The 16,692-nt window shown below is 44.7% G+C and overlaps 1 protein-coding gene across 2 annotated transcripts; it reads left to right on the top strand.

Moving 5' to 3' along the window:
* The first annotated feature begins 349 nt into the window (after positions 1-349).
* ZBTB8OS (zinc finger and BTB domain containing 8 opposite strand) lies at positions 350-15,723 on the top strand. 2 transcript variants are annotated; one of them, XM_062190880.1, is made up of 7 exons: positions 350-492; positions 5,684-5,708; positions 5,948-6,069; positions 6,285-6,367; positions 7,103-7,155; positions 10,160-10,196; positions 15,290-15,723. In XM_062190880.1, the coding sequence occupies exons 1-7, from the start codon at positions 396-398 to the stop codon at positions 15,374-15,376; spliced, it is 504 nt and encodes a 167-aa protein (XP_062046864.1). In that variant the 5' UTR covers positions 350-395; the 3' UTR covers positions 15,377-15,723. The 2 variants fall into 2 exon arrangements, with proteins under 2 accessions (XP_062046864.1, XP_062046865.1); XM_062190881.1 differs by lacking the exon at positions 15,290-15,723 and adding an exon at positions 14,006-14,618.
* The last annotated feature ends 969 nt before the right edge of the window (positions 15,724-16,692 follow it).

Below are 16,692 nucleotides of genomic sequence, written 5' to 3'. Positions count from 1 at the left end.
TTAAGCATATGATCTGTTGAGAAGAGCCATGAGACGACAAATTTCGGATGCTTTCATATCTGGTTATCAACTCTGGGGGCGAGGTGGAGAGAAAAGCCTTCACCCCTCCAGACCCAGAGGTGTCTTAATAAAAGATCACCGTCAACTAGTTTCCTTTGCCTTTAGAAAGAACTACTGAGAAGCGCCGAAAATGAGAGTTTAGCCTTTCAAATACGAGATCCGAGCGGCGCGGCTCCAGACGGAAGTTTTAGGGCCTAACGTAGGTCGAACTGTGAGATTGGAGTCCTGGCCCTTTAAGGGTGCGTGCCAAGGGGCGGGGTCCAGGGCGGAAGTCGTAACGTGGGGTGGAAGTCTGCAGGTGTAGGGCGGAAGCAGAGTGCCCGAATCTGGCCGTCATGGCGCAGGGCGAGGAAGATGTTAGAGATTACAATTTGACTGAGGAGCAGAAGGCGATCAAGGCCAAGTATCCTCCAGTCAATCGGAAGTACGAGTGTGAGTAGGCGGCTCGCTGCTCTTCAGATAGCGGTACACGGCATGCCTTCCGGCCTCGCCTGGTGTTCTGCCCCAGGGGTGCTGCAGGCGTGGTCCCCTTGGCGCCCTGTGGCGTGGCTTTTCTGCTTGTCACCGGGGATGCTGAGAGGACCAAAAAGCCTCCAGATGTGTTTAATCCGGGAAACCTGGGCTCCCGCGTTTACAGTCTCTTGAACTCTTTCCACAGGTGCCCGAGCCCATTTATCTTGGTGAATTGTACTAGGGTAACCGTGTTTTCCAGCGTTGGGGGGTCGTCGGCCCCAGGTTGTCTCCTGACACTGGGATACAGTGTAGCCAGGGTAGAGGACTCGGAAAGCTAAGTAGGGGACTTGGTGTTTCGCCTTGGTCGTGTTAGTAGTAAGACCGGATGTTTGCCATTTGTTACTTTGGTGACTTTAAGTAAATTGCACAACCGTATTTGCATCTCGATTCCTACATTTGATGAATAAATAATGAGTGTGGAGGTATAGTGCAGAGTGTTAAGTTCTGTATTAGGAAAACTGGTCGTGTTGGGGGTGCAGCCGGTTAAGCCGCTGCCTGCCCCTTGGACATCAGGCTTCAGGTGCCGGAGTCCCTGTTGCTCCACTTCTGATCCTGCTCCCTGCTAATGCGCCTGGGAAAGCAGGTCGCTGCCTCCCATGTGGGAGACCCAAATGGAGCCCCTGGCGCCAGGCATCTACCAGCGCTGGGAGGTCTACAAGAGACAGTGAGATCATCCATCTACTGGTTTGCTCCCCAGATGGCCACAATGGCCAGGGCTGGGCCAGTCCAAAGCCAGGAGCCAGGAGCTTCATCTGGGTTTCCCATGTGGGTGGCAGGGGCCCAAACACTAGGACCATCTTCCACTGCTTTTCCCAGGCCATTAGTTGGGAACTGGATCAGAAGTGGAGCAGCTGGGACACTCACAAACTGGCACCCATATGAGATGCTGGCATTGCAGGCGGCAGCTTTACATGCTGCACCACAGCACCAGCCTTGGGGCTTATTCTCTTTAAATGAACTAATAAGTCTTCAAAGTTTTTTTTTTTAAGTTAAATTTTCAAATATGATTAATAGTGACAGATGTAACCCCTATAAACAAAAGCTCTTGGGGATCTCAGTAATTTTTTAAGAGAATAAAGGGCTCCTGAATCCAAAAATTGAGAATCACTATCCTATAGCAATCTGACATTGTCTTTTTAAACTATTTTTTTTTTTTTTGACAGGCAGAGTGGACAGAGAGAGACAGAGAGAAAGGTCTTCCTTTGCCATTGGTTCACCCTCCAGTGGCTGCCGCGGCTGGCGTGCCACGGCTGGTGCACCGCAGCCAGCGCACCACACTGATCCGAAGCCAGGAGCCAGGTGCTTCCTCCTGGTCTCCCATGGGGTGCAGGGCCCAAGGACCTGGGCCATCCTCCACTGCACTCCCGGGCCATAGCAGAGAGCTGGCCTGGAAGAGGGGCAACCAGGACAGAATCCGGTGCCCCAACCGGGACTAGAACCTGGTATGCCAGTGCCGCAGACAGAGGATTAGCCTATTGAGCCACGGCACCGGCTAAACTATTTTTTAAGATTTACTTATTTATTTTAAAGGTGGAAAAACAAAGAGAGAAGGAGAATGATAGGGAATTTTTCATCCTCTGGTTCACACTCCAAATGGCCACAACAGCTGGGTCTGGGCCAGGCCAGAGCCAGGAGCTTCTTCCAAATCTCCCAATGAGTGCAGGGGCCCCAGCACTTGGGCTGTCTTCTGCTGCTTTCCAAGGCACACTAGCAGGGAGCTGGATTGGAAGTGGAGCACCCAGAACTGGAACTGGTGCCCATATGGGATGCTGGCACCACAAGTGGAGGCTTAACCTTCTACACCACAGCGCCAGCTCCCTAAACTGATTTTTTAAATGTAAATGTCATACCTGAATAAAGTGCGCAAGCTGAGGGTATAAAGTCCAGTGAGTTTTGATAGAAGATACATAATATACTTCAGTATTACAGACTATAAACATTGCCTAGACAGGTCCGTTTTGCACTTTCCAGGCAATCCCCCACCAGTTAAGCCCAACGCTGTTGTGTTTTCTACCACAGTTTAATTTTACATGTTTTAGTTAGAACTCCATATAAATGGAATCACCCAGTATAGATTTTCTTTAAGGTTTTTGGTTTGAATTGATTTGAAAGATGGGAAGAGAGAAAGTGAGAGATCTTCCATCTTCTGGTTCATTCTGCAAATGCCCACAACAGCCAGGGCTGGGTCCGACCATAGCAGGAGCCAAGAGCTTCATCCAGGTTTCCTATGTGGAAACGGGACCCATGTTCTTGAGCCATCATCTGCTTCCCAGGGTGCATTAGCAGGAAGCTGGACCGGAATCAGAGGCAGGACTCAGGCCCAGGCACTCTGATGGGATGCAGGCATCCCAAGCAGCGGCTTAACCTGCTGCACCCCAGTCTAGGTTCTTCTAAATCTGACTTCTTCACTCATATTTACAGTAAACTCAACTGGATATTGGTTGAGGAGGCGGAAAGAGATTTTATTCAGTAATTACTAAGCTTCATTCTGATTTGTGCAGAGATGATTGGGCATTTTATAGGGATAATAAAGGGAGCTTTATTATTAGGGGCTCAGAAGTAAGAGAAGTAAGAAGGTACAAAGGGCCAGTGCATGTAAATGCCAAGAGGCCAGCTGTGTCTGTAACTAGCGTTATCTAAGTTAGGACTCTGTCCTCCCATCCCACTAAGAGCTGGAAACAGAGGGCCTCTTTTCACAGGTCCTTGAAAAAGATACTTCTGAGTTATAAGAGATATATATATTCACAATACAAGTTCTAAGAAAGGGAGGTTAGGGGCCTGTATCAGGTGTTGACTAGAATAAACAGTATATTCTGGCCATGCGGAGCTTTCTCAAGAAGGCATTTAAAAATTTTTTTTATTTTATTTTATTTACTTATTAGAGAGGCACAGTTACAGAATGAGAGAGGGAAAGACAGATAGAAAGGTCTTCCATCCACTGGTTCACTCCCCAGGTGGCTGCAACAGCCAGAGCTGAGCTGATCCGATCCGAAGCCAGGAGCCTCTTCCAGGTCTCCCACACCAGTGCAGGGGCTCAAGCACCTGGGCCATCCTCCACTGCTTTCCCCGGCCATAGCAGAGAGCTGGATTAGAAGTGGAGCAGCCAGGATATGAACTTGCGCCTATATGGGATGCTGGTGCCGCAGGCAGAGGCTTAGCCCTGGCCCCCAAGAAGGCATTTTCACAGGGGACTGCTGTCACCCAAGAACATGGACTTATGTCACTAGGAAGCCATGGCTAGAGTACAGTCAAGTACAGGGATTTAGGTACAGTTGCTTTGTGCTGAGAATTTGTAGTTTTCACCCAACAAAATGTTTTGAGATTCATGTTAATGCATGGAGCCACAGTTGATGCATTTTTTTTTTGGCTGAATAGTATTTCATTAGACGGTTATACCTCCATTTGTTTTATCTGTTCTCTTTTTGATGGACATTGAATTTTTTAATTTTTATAAATAAAATTGGTGTGAAGATTCTCATGTATGTCTGTGGACACATGCTTTCATTTATCTGGGGTTAATACCTTGTCACTTTTTTTTTTTTTTAAGGTTTATTTATTTACTTGAAAGGCAGAGTTACAGACACAGAGGGACAGAGAGGTCTTCCATCTGCTAATTCACTCCCTAAATGGCTGCAATGGCTGGAGCTGGGTTGATCAGAAGCCAGGAGCCGGGAGCTTCTTCCGGGTTTCCCATGCGGGTGCGGGGCCCCAAGCACTTGGACCATTTTCTACTGTTTTCTCAGGCCACCAGCAGGGAGCTCGATTGGAAATGAAGCAGTCAGGACTCAAACCGGCACCCACAGGGGATGCCAGCGCTGCAGGCAGATGGTTAGCCTACTTTGCCACAGCTCCAGCCCCATGTCACAGTCTTTAGTTTTTGTTTGTTGTTTTAATTTAATTTAATTTTTTATTTTTTGACAGGCAGAGTGGTCGGTGAGAGAGAGAGAGACAGAGAGAAAGGTCTTCCTTTTTTTGCCGTTGTTTCACCCTCCGGTGGCCACCACGGCCGGCGCATTGCGCTGATCCGAAGCCAGGAGCTTCTCCTGGTCTCCCATGCGGGTGCAGGGCCCAAGCACTTAGGCCATCCTCCACTGCACTCCTGGGCCATAGCAGAGGGCTGGCCTGGAAGAGGGGCAACTGGGACAGAATCTGGCGCCCTGACCGGGACTAGAACCCGGTGTGCCGGCGCCACAGGCGGAGGATTAGCCTATTGAGCCGCGGCGCTGGCCTGTTTGTTTTTTAATATGTACCTTTGATTACCTGTGATCAGCTTGTTAATAAACTAATTACTGATTGATTTTATTTCTTTAAAAAAGATTTATTTATTTATTTATTTATTTATTTGAAAGTCAGAGTTACACAGAGAGAGAAGGGGAGGCAGAAAGAGAGGGAGGTCCTCCTTTAACTGGTTCACTCTCCAGTTGGCAGCAACAGCTGAAACTATGCTGATCTGAAGCCAGGAACCAGGGACTTCTTTCTGGTCTCTTAGGCGGGTGCAGGGGCCCAAGGGCTTGGGCCATCTTCTACTGCTTTCCCAGTCCATAGCAGAGAGCTTTATTGGAGGAGGGGCAGCCAGGACTAGAACTGCTGCCTATATGGGATGCTGGTGCCACAGGTGGAGAATTAACCTGCACTACAGCGCCGGCCCCTTAAACAGTGTTATCTAGGATTAGGCCACCTATTTATGAAAAGGTAAGAGAGAAATCCAGAACTGTACATATTTGATTATGATGCAGTTCCTAGAATTTGGTCATCCACACAGTAGATATTCAGAAAAGAGATTGATTTATTTTTTTTAAGAAAAAGTAAATGTTAGCAGGAAATGTTATTTGTTTATTGAGAAAATGTTACACATTTTTTAGATCAGCTAGAAGACCCTGGCCGTGCTACCTTCCAGAAACTGTCATTCATTTAAATATAAATCTTGACTTGAAAAAAATAATAATAACCTTAAGAAAGCAGTTAACTTTATTGAATAAATGGATAACAAAACCTCGAGGCAGCCCCCTATTTTCTTGTTCTTCAGGGATGATGTTCTTAATGATGAGCTAGAGTTGTGATTTGGAGTCAAGTTTAGCAACTTAAAAGTGTTTTTCCCTCTTTCCTTCAGATTTGGATCATACAGCGGATGTCCAGTGAGTATAACCAGAATTTGTTCTTTTGAATAGGAACACTTAGTGTTTTAATTTTCTTCTCTCCTTTTGGTTCTTTCTGAATGTGAAATGATAGTTTAAAAGCTCCGGGTTCTAGTACCATTGAATTGACTGAAGCCTTTAGTTTTGTATTTCTCACACTGATTTTATTTTGACCTTGCTGTTTATTTTTCTCTCTTGCAATGGATTGTGTTACACCTAGCATGAACGTGTGTTTTTAGGTTGCATGCATGGGGCGATACCCTGGAGGAAGCCTTTGAGCAATGTGCCATGGCCATGTTTGGTTACATGACAGATACGGGGACTGTGGAGCCCCTCCAAACCGTGGAAGTGGAAACTCAAGGTAACTAATTTAATCACAAGGGAGCCATTGTTATGCCAATGTGTGCTATTCTACATATTTTCATAAGTGTATTTTCACAAGAACAACAACAATGAGCCTGTTAATCCTCTTTCAGCTAGCCTCTGCAATTTATTTAACTTTAAAATTCAAACAGGTTTTTAGAGAGCAGAATTACTAACCATCCTATTATCATGGCTCTCTCTGATCCTGTATAGGAGATGACTTGCAGTCTCTTCTCTTCCACTTTTTGGATGAGTGGCTTTATAAATTTAGTGCTGATGAATTCTTCATACCCCGGGTAAGCTAAGGTTTTTGATTTTTACTGAACAAATGGGTTCTTTGTTCATATTTTAAAATAGAACACCTGACTTGAAACAGAATATGTGATGCAAAACATCCAGACAGATCTGTAAGATGATACTGATTTGCAGAAATTATGATAACCATGACAACTTCTTGGCGAGCCTGAGTTTGCCCGTGTGTGTGCATTTTCTGTTTAGGGCTCTGATCATGTACTTGGTACTAATCAGGATTCTGTGATCAGAATGCACCTATGCTGTCTCCATCCACGCTTTTCCTCTCCTGAGTGTGAGCTATATTTATGTCCATCACTGTCTCTTTTGTTCCATTTGAAATTTAGTTGTTATGTCTTGTTAGCCTAAGTCAAGCAATTTCTGTCATTGTTAGGTGACACCCATGGCTCACCCTGTTTCCATAATTCTTCTATTTTTACCTTATCAGCTCTACTGTATAGATGGATTGAAGCCCTGTGTCTTTCCTCTCTTAACATGTGTCATGTATAGAGAATCTTTTGATTTTGTTTTTAGACTGCATTTTTAAAGAATTGCTACTTTGAATATGTAAAAAAAAATTCTGTAAAACATATTTATTGTTCTATTTTAGTTAAAAGTTTACTTTTCTTTGTTTTAGAGAAGCTGTATGCTATTGTTTTTTAGAAAAGGTAGTAACTTAGATGTGTTTTAATAGTCCATTTTGAACATTTTTAAGTTAAAATATGTTTTTTCCTCTTTAGGAAGTGAAAGTACTTAATATTGATCAAAGAAATTTTAAATTACGGTCAATTGGGTGAGTTTTGAAATTTCTTTTAAGTTGCAAGTCATGAAAGATGTTAAAGTGGTATCTTTACTGAAGCCAGTAGGCAGGCAAGAAGACACAGAGCAATGTTAAGGCAAAGGACTGTTTACTTTCAATAGGACTTTGCAGAATAAGCTTTGTGAGATACTCAGGAGTGAGGGCTCTTATGTTCTTTGCAGGAGCTAACACAATCCATCTGTTGTTCCTGATTTCCAATTTGTTGAGTTTTAGAGGGGAGAGAAACACACACACACACACACACACTATATATATATATATATATATATATATATATATATATATATATATATATATAGCAAGATAAGTGGCATAGATTAAAAGACCATCTTATCCTTTCCCATGAATCTTCACTTTTTTTTTTTAAAGATTTATTTTATTTATTTGGAAGGCATAGTTACAGAGAGGCAGAGGCAGAGAAAGAGAACTTCATCCACTGGTTCACTTCTCAAATGGTCACAACAGCTGGAGCTAAGCCAATCTGAAACCAGGAGCCAGGAGCTTCTTCCAGGTCTCCCACGTGGATGCAGGGGCCCAAGCACTTGGGCCATCCTCCACTGCTTTCCCAGGCCATGGCAGAGAGCTGGATCAGAAGTGAAGCAGCCAGGCCTCGAACTGATGCCCATATGGGATGCTGGCACTGCAGGCAATGGCTTTACCCACTATGCCATAGCGCTGGCCCCAAATCTTTACTTCTTGACCCATTCAGATCAGTTCCTTTTCTTTTCCTTCCAAAATTTTTTTGTTTGTTTTTGTTTTTGTTTTGTTTTCTAAATTTATCTGTAAAGTGTTTCTTTTAATGGTAAGATTTTTTAAAAAGATTTATTTAATTATTTGAAAGTCAGTTACACAGAGAGAGAGGAGAGGAGAGGAGAGGAGAGAGAGGTCTTTTATCCGTTGGTTCACTCCCCAATTGGCTGCAATGGCCAGAGCTGCGCCGATGCAGAGCCAGGAGCCAGGAGCTTCTTCCAGGTCTCCCACATGGGTGCAAGGGCCCAAGGACTCGGGCCATCCTCAATTGCTTTCCCAGGCCATAGCAGAGAGCTGGATAGGAAGTGGAGCAGCTGGGTCTCGAACCAGTGCCCATATGGGACGCCTGGCGCTTCAGGCCAGGGCATTAACCTGCTCTGCCACAACGCCAGCCTCTTGTTTTTGTTTTTAAGATTTTGTTTATTTGAGAGGCAAAGTTACAGACAGAGGAAGAGATAGAGAGAAAGGTCTTCCAACCATCAGTTTACTCCCCAAATGGCTGCGATGGCCAGAGCTGTTTAGGGTCCAAGCATTTGGGTCATCCTCCACTTTTCCCATGCCACTAGCAGGGAGCTGGATCTGAAGTGAAACAGCTGGGACACAAATGGTACCCATTTGGAATGCCAGCACTGCAGGCAGAGGCTTAGCCTACTGTGCCACAGTGCCAGCCCCATACAGTTTTAAACACTTGATTAGGTCACTTTGATTGGACTTGTTTCCCAGGTTTCTTAGTTGCTTAATTATATCTTGTAGGTCATTTTTATAGCTTATCTTTTCTACTTTATATTGAATTTTATTAGTTTCTTTCTTTCTTTCTTTCTTTCTTTCTTTCTTTCTTTCTTTCTTTCTTTCTTTCTTTCTTTCTTTTTTTAATTTGACAGGCAGAGTTAGTGAGAGAGAGAGAGAGACAGAGAGAAAGGTCTTCCCTCCGTTGCTCCACCCCCCTGATCTGAAGCCAGGAGCCAGGTGCCTCCTCCCGGTCTCCCATGCGGGTGCAGGGCCCAAGAACTTGGGCCATCCTCCACTGCACTCACAGGCCACAGCAGAGAGCTGTACTGGAAGAGGAGCAACCAGGACTAGAACCCAGTGCCCACATGGGACGCTGGCACCGCAGGCAGAGGACCAACCAAGTGAGCCACGGCGCTGGCCCCAGTTTCTTTTTTGTCAAGTCTTTTATTATCTCCCCCTCTTTTTTCTTTGTGGGTAAGGAGAAAGGCTTTTGCAAAGGTACTTAGCTAATAAGTAGTTGAACAGAATTTTAAAAGTTTGTCCCTTCTACTATAACGCATTGTGATCTTCAGCCACGTTAATGGCAAAGTTAGAGAGGACACTTATCCCAAGTTCTAAGAGAGCATCTTGCTAGGGCTTTCAAAACAGATCACGGATGTTTTAGGAAAAGTCAGAAGAATGCGAACCAAGTTTAGACCATATTGCAAAATTGAATATTCTCAGACTTGCTTTTTCCAGTGGGAGATATTATTTAGTTAATTCTATAGCTTAAAGTTTAGTGAAAATTTTAAATGTGGTACCGTATTATAAAATAATACAAATTAAACAATGTTTATTGAGAATCTACCATACACACACTGTATTGGGGCACTTTAGAGCATCTGTCAATCCTGAGAGCCACCAGTGGCCATTGCACATATGTCCCTCGACCGGAATCTGCTGGAAAAGCAAAGTGAAATTTGTTTACAACCCCTACCCCTCCTACCTCTTGTGGCTTTCTAGTATCTTACGCATATTTATGAGACCATTTATTTTTATTTTAAAATATATATATTTTGGCTGGCGCCGCGGCTCAATAGGCTAATCTTCCACCTGCAGCGCCAGCACCCTGGGTTCTAGTCCCAGTTGGGGCTCTGGATTCTGTCCTGGTTGCTCCTCTTCCAGTACAGCTCTCTGCTGTGGCCCAGGAGGGCAGTGGAGGATGGCCCAGGTCCTTGGGCCCTGAATCCGCATGGGAGACCAGGAGAAGCACCTGGCTCCTGGCTTCAGATCAGCGCGGTGCGCTGGCCACAGCGGCCACTGGGGGGTGAACCAACGGAAAAAGGAAGACCTATCTCTGTCTCTCTCTTTCACTGTCCACTCTGCCTGTCAAAAAAAAAAAAAAAATATATATATATATATATATATACACATATATATTTTATTTTAAAATAGTTATTTTTATTTTAAAATATTAAATCTTGGAAATCTTAATCATGTTTTAATTTTCCTTCTTAAGGTGGGGAGAAGAATTTTCATTGTCCAAGCACCCTCAGGTATATTTTAAAATCCAGTCATTAAAAACGTTCCATACTATAAAGTCCATGTATGTGATAGTAAACTTCCAACTAACTCTAATAATTGATGTGCAGTAAACTTCTCTTATACTTCTCTGAGCTATCTGGATATGTTATGCTAAAATATTGGGTACTTTTTTCCAGAAAGTTAATGGAAAATAGAATTAAAAGGTAAGCTTATTTTGGTGTATAAAGATAAAGGCTTCTGAGAGCCAGCACTGTGGCATAGTGGGTAAATTGTAGTCTGCAGTGCCGGCATCCCATATGGGTGCCGGTTCGAGTCCTGGATGCTCTACTTTCTATCCAGCTCTCTGCTATGGTCTGGGAAAGCAGTAGAAGATGGCCCAAGCCCTTGGGCCCCTGCACCTGTGTGGGAGACCTGGAAGAAGCTCCTGGCTCCTGGCTTCGGATCGGCACAGCTCTGGCTGTTGCGGTCAACTGGGGAGTGAACCAGTGGATGGAAGACCTCTCTCTCTGCCTCTCCTCTCTCTGTGTAACTCTGACTTTCAAATAAATAAATAAATCTTTAAAAAAATAAAGATAAAGGCTTCCTAATGTCATGGTAAGGATGGAATTTGCTACCCTGGAAATTAAAACGTTTTTTAAAATATTTATTTATTTGAAAGGCAGAGTAACAGAGAGTGAAGGGGAGAGAGAGAAATCGTCTACCTACTGGCTCATTCAACACATGGCTGCAATGGCTGGGGCTGGGCCAGGCTGAAGCCAAGAGCCTGGAAGTCTATCTAGGTCTCCCACATAAGTGGCAAGGCCCCAAGCACTTGGGCCATTTTCCACTGCCTTCCCAAGCACGATTTTAAGTGAAGCAGCCAAGATTCAAGGCAGCACTCTGATGTGAGATGCTCCTGTTGAAAGCAGTGGCCTAATCTCCTGAGTCACAAACCTGGCCTATATAAATGTATTTTTATGTAAATGAAATTTTGCCTGTAATATGCCAGACATTATTTTAGACCCTTTAGGTAGAGAGGTAACAGGACAAGCAAGGTCTCTATCCTCACTGGGCTTCAAGTCTAATGATGGAAGTGAGCCTGAAAACATGGAAACAACTGAACAATGTAACTTCAGTTGGTAAATAGTGCCACTGGGGTAAGAGCGGGTGGTTGGAAGAGAGGAAAGGGTGATCAGAAAGGTGATCTGAGGAGGTTACACTTTAGCAGAGGCCAGGGAGTAGAAGATGAGTAGAGAGCAGGAAGGAATTCTTCCAGGCAGAAGAAACAGAAGTGTAGGTCAGGAAGGGAGCTAGATGATCCATGTCCAGGAAACAGCAAGGACAGTGCTGCTGGTGCTGAGAGAGAGACAGAGAAGCCTTGGAGATGACGTGGTGCTCATACAGAGCAGGGCATGCCGATCTCAGTTGTTTTTTCTAAGATTTTATTTTTTGTTTTTAAACTTTTTTTTTGAAGATTTATTTATTTATTTGAAAGTCAGAGTTGCACAAAGAAAGGAGAGGCAGAGAGAGAGTCTTCCATCCACTGGTTCACTCCCCAATTGGCTGCAATGGCCAGAGCTGTGCCGATCCGAAGCTAGGAGCTTCTTCTAGGTCTCCCACGCAGGTGCAGGGGCCCAAGGACTTGGGCCATCTCCTACTGCTTTCCCAGGCCATACTAGAGAGCTGGATAGGAAGTGGAGCAGCTGGGTCTTAAACCAGTGCCCATATGGGAAGCCAGCACTTCAGGCCAGGGCATTAACCCGCTGTACCACAGCGCTAGCCCCAAGATTTTACTTTTTCATTTGAGAGATAAAAGAGAGAGAGAGACAGAGAAAGGTCTTCCATCCGCTGGTACACTACCCAAATGGCCTCAACGGCCAGAGCTGGGCCAATCAGAAGCCAGGAGCTAGGAGCTTCTTCCAGGTCTCCCACATGGGTGCAGGGGCCCAAGGACTTGGGCCATCTTCTACTGCTTTTCCAGGCAGTAGCAGAATGCTGGATCAGAGAAGAACATCCAGGACACGAACTGGCGCCCATATGGGATGCTGGTGCTGCAGACAGAGGCTTAGCCTACTAGGCCACAGCAGTGGCTCTGTGGATCTTACTCTTAGTGTAATGGGGAGCCACGGGAAGATTTTAATCATGGGAGTTGTATGATCTGATTTGAGCATTAAAGTGACCAAGAATAGACCATAAAGGGGGTGAAAATGGCATCACAGAAGCCATTTAGGAAGCCTTTACAAGCATCTACGTGAAAGACAGATGATAACCTGGATGAGGATTTCAGTGGCAGAACTGATGAGAATTGGTTAGATTTCATATTTATTTTGAAGGTAGACACTATTCTTACTGGTCTGAGCAACTGAGGGAGTGATGGTCCCATTACTTAGTAGTTAAGACTAAGGGAAAAGCAGGCTTTTGAACATGTTATGTTTTTAAGGTGTTTTTTAATGTTTAAATTTTTATTTATTTGAAAGGTAGAGAGGCGCACAGAGATCTCCCACGCACTGGTTCCTTCCCAAATGCCCACAACAGCAAAGGCTGTGCCAGGCTGAGGCCGAGGGCCAGGAACTAAATCTGAGTCTCCCACATGGGCCGCAGGAACCCAGGTGCTTGAGCCATTACTTGCTGCCTCCTACAGTACATCTTAGCAGGAAACAAATTAAGAGTAGAGTCAGGACTTGAATGCAGGTGCTCTGATATGGGATGCAGGCATCCCAAGTAGTATCTTTTTTTTTTTAAATATTTATTTATTTATTTGAAATACAGAATTACAGAGAGGCAGAGGCAGAGAGAGAGAAAGGTCTTCGATCCACTGGTTCACTCCCCAGATGGCTGCAATGGCTGGAGCTGAGCCATTCTGAAGCCAGGTCTCCCATGCAGATGCAGGGGCCCAAGGACTTGGGCCATCTTCTACTGCTTTCCCAGGCCACAGCAGAGAGCTAGATCGAGACTCGAACCAGCACCCATAAGGGATGCTGGTACTGCAATTGGTGACTTTACCTAGTATGCCACAGCACCGGCCCTCAAGTAGTATCTAATACCTGGTCCAACACATTAGTTTGAGACGTCTATTACACATCTAAATGGAGATGTTAGATAATAGGCTTTTGGCTACAGGGTGGCTTGTTCAGATGTTTCAGATATTTCTGAAAGTATAAATTTGGGAGTCATCACTGAATAAATATTTATAGTGATAGGATTAGATGAGGTTGCCAAGGAGTAAGTGTAATAAAAGAGAGCATAGAGACAGCTGAGCCATGGGGCACTCAGCTTGGAAGAGAAGGAGCCAAAAAGGAAAGGAGGGAGCAGAAGAGGGATGTCCAGCAGTCACGTGCTGCTGTGGTAGTAGAGGTCAGGCCCAATAAGGCCTGAGAATTGAGCATTGCATTTGCTAGCCAGTAGACTGGTGTCTGGAAATGTTGCTGTGGGTTAAGTTAAAGAAGGAGTGAGGGGCAGTAGGAAAGTAGAGGCAGGGTATACATACTTTTCTGGAAGAGACTGCAGGAAACTGGAACAGATGGGTAGGAGAGTATTGGCTAGCAGGAGCTGTGCCAGGAAAGGAGAAGGTTTGTGTTTCTTCTTGGTTAGGAGATGGCGTTATACTACGTGGAAATGATCTAGGAAGAGGGAGAAATTGATATGCTGGAGAGAGGATAATTTCAGAGCAAGAGGGGTATGGGATCGAGTGCTCAACTGGGAAAGTTGGGCTTCTTGTAGGAACAGAGATAGGTCATTCATTGTAACCCCGGGGAAGGCTGTTGTGAGTACAGATACAGCAGGATGGGCAGTCAGGTGGTGGGAAGAGTCAGTTCTTACTGACTGTTCCTATTCTCTCTAGGAAGCACAGTTGACTGGAGAGGATGAGAAAGGGATGATGCCACAGGAGAAGATAAGTAATTATCTCAGAGATTAAGGGAGTGAATTTAATGGCAAATGTAGGATCACTGCTCAGTGCTGAATGCCTGTTTGGAATCTGTGGTTATCTGTATAAGGTGATAGCGGTTAGCACCGTGTGTGCTGCCACAGGCAGAAAGTTGATTTTGACATAGGCTGTGGTGATTGATTATCGCAGAGGGGAAGAGGCCTCGAACTCTTGGAATTTCTTTTGTGCTGTAGCGCTAGCAAATGTCTGATGTGTTTTGTGGTGTAGCATTATTGAAGAATCTTTTTAGAGCTCATGAAACTTTAAGGGAACATCTAATCCATGGTTCTAAACTGGGGCAGGGTGGGGGAGTGTCATGTATCAGAAGTACGTGGAGAGCTTTTGGCCTGAGAAATGATACCTTACTCTCCAGCTAGTCCTGGAAGAGCAGAATCGCAAGACTACTGGCAGCTGAGAAGCATCGACTAACTTCCTGGGGCCTCGGTCGCAAAATTAGGAGGAGTTTTGGGCTTGAGAAGGAGTCCTGAGCCAAACACTGGCAAAGCTTGTGTTGTTTGATTTGACCTTCCTTCCTTCCTTCCTTCCTTCCTTCCTTCCTTCCTTCCTTCCTTCCTTCCTTCCTTTCTTTCTTTCTTTCTTTCAAAGGGGGAGAGAGATAGGGAGGAAGGGAGTGAGAAGAAGAGGGAGAGAGGGAGGGAGAGAGAGAGAGAGAGAGAATCTTCCATCCACTGGTTCACTCCTCAAATGTCCACAACGGCCAGAGTTGGGCCAGTCCAAAGCCAGAAGCCAGGTTCTGGGTCTCCCACGTGGGTACAGGAGCCCAAGGACTTGGGCCATTTTTTGCTGCTTTCCCAGGTGCATTAGCAGGGAGCTGGATTGGAAGTAGAGTAGTGGGACTCAAACCAGCGCCCATATGGGATGCCAGTGCCACAGGTGGCGGCTTAACCCTGTATGCCACAGTGCCCACCCTGATTCAACCCATTTTATACAGGAAAGAACTGGTGCCAGAGAGGTCAGACAGCTTTCCCAGTTCTATCTCCTAACTCCAGTTCAGTGTTCTGTCATTTTATTACATCAGTATGTAATACTGTGCTGATCTGATAACTAATTGTTTCATGGGGGGTTTTAGTTTTTCAAGATTGTATTAAAAATTTTGACTTTGCCAATTGTTGCTAGAGTTAATGATTCTAATTTCAGTGTTCTTTTTTCCTATTTGTTTTTTCTCTTCCCCAACTTTAGGGAACCGAAGTCAAAGCCATAACATACTCAGCAATGCAGGTTTATAATGAGGAGAAGCCAGAAGTTTTTGTGATCATTGACATTTAAGACACAAAAAAAGGGAAGACTCCTTTGAAGAACTATTTTTTTCTCTTCCTTTTGAGAAGATACTGTGATTTAAGTTGTGTGTTATCTTTGATACATGGAAACTTAAAGAACAGAAGTTTTTACTCAAAGTAACTCAGAAATGGGAAATCAGAGCACAGCAGTGATCTGTGTTCTTGTAAATGCTGAAACTGTAGAGTTCTTCAGTTCTTGCCGGTGGTTATGTCCTCATTTGTTAATTCTGTCCTTCCAGCGGGTGTCAGCCTCCCAGCCTGGTCCCAGAAGGAATCACTGATGGAAGCAGCTGCCTAAGAATGGATCCAGCTTGGAAAAAATAATTTGAGAAAATACTAGAATTTTGCTTTTCTTCTGAATTGGTCAAGATATATATATATATATATATATATATATATATATATATATATATATGGTTTATATATATATATATATATGGTTTATATATATATATATATATATATATATATATATATATATATATATGGTTTATTTACTGATTTAAAAGGCAGAGAAACAAAAACTGAGAGAGATCTTCCGTCTCTGGTCACAACAGCCAGGGCTGACCCAGGCTGAAGGCAGGCAGTAGCCAGGAACTCCATCAGAGTTTCCCACATGGTGGCAGGAATTCAAGTACTTGAGCCATCACCTGCGTCCCAGGCGCATTAGCAGGGAGCTGGATCAGAAGCAGAGGAGCCAGGACTCCAGCCGGTACTCTTGATGTGGAATGCAGACTTCGCAAGCAGCAACTTACTGCCCTGCACACGCCTGCCACACGACGTGCTTTATATATTTGTGTGCATTAAAGATCGTGATTAGATTGCTGTGGGACAGAACCATCTTTTATTGTAGTTGGTTTTCTTAGATGAAATAATTACAAGACCTGTCTAGAAGGAGCCCTGATTTTCTCTCTTTCCATTTTTTTTTTAAGATTTATTTATTTACTTGAAAGTCAGAGTTACACTAAGAGAGAAGGAAAGGCAGAGAGAGAGAGAGAGAGAGAGAGAGGAGAAAGAGAGGTCTTCCATCCACTGGTTCACTCCCCAATTGGCCATAGTGGCCGGAGCTGTGCTGATCTGAAGCCAGGATCCAGGACCTTCTTCTGGGTCTCCCATGTGGGTGCAGGGGCGCAAGGACTTGGGCCATCTTCTACTGCTTTCCCAGGCCATAGCAGAGAGCTGGATCAGAAGTAGAGCAGCCGGGTCTTGAACCAGCACCCATATGGGATGCGGGCACTTCAGGGCAGGGCGTTAACCTGCTGCGCCACAGCGCCAGCCCCACCTTCCATTTTTTTAAGCACTAAG

The sequence above is a fragment of the Lepus europaeus genome, chromosome 5 (genome assembly GCF_033115175.1).
Source record: "Lepus europaeus isolate LE1 chromosome 5, mLepTim1.pri, whole genome shotgun sequence".
NCBI lineage: Eukaryota > Metazoa > Chordata > Mammalia > Lagomorpha > Leporidae > Lepus > Lepus europaeus.
This window is presented reverse-complemented; position numbering and strand designations above follow the sequence as displayed.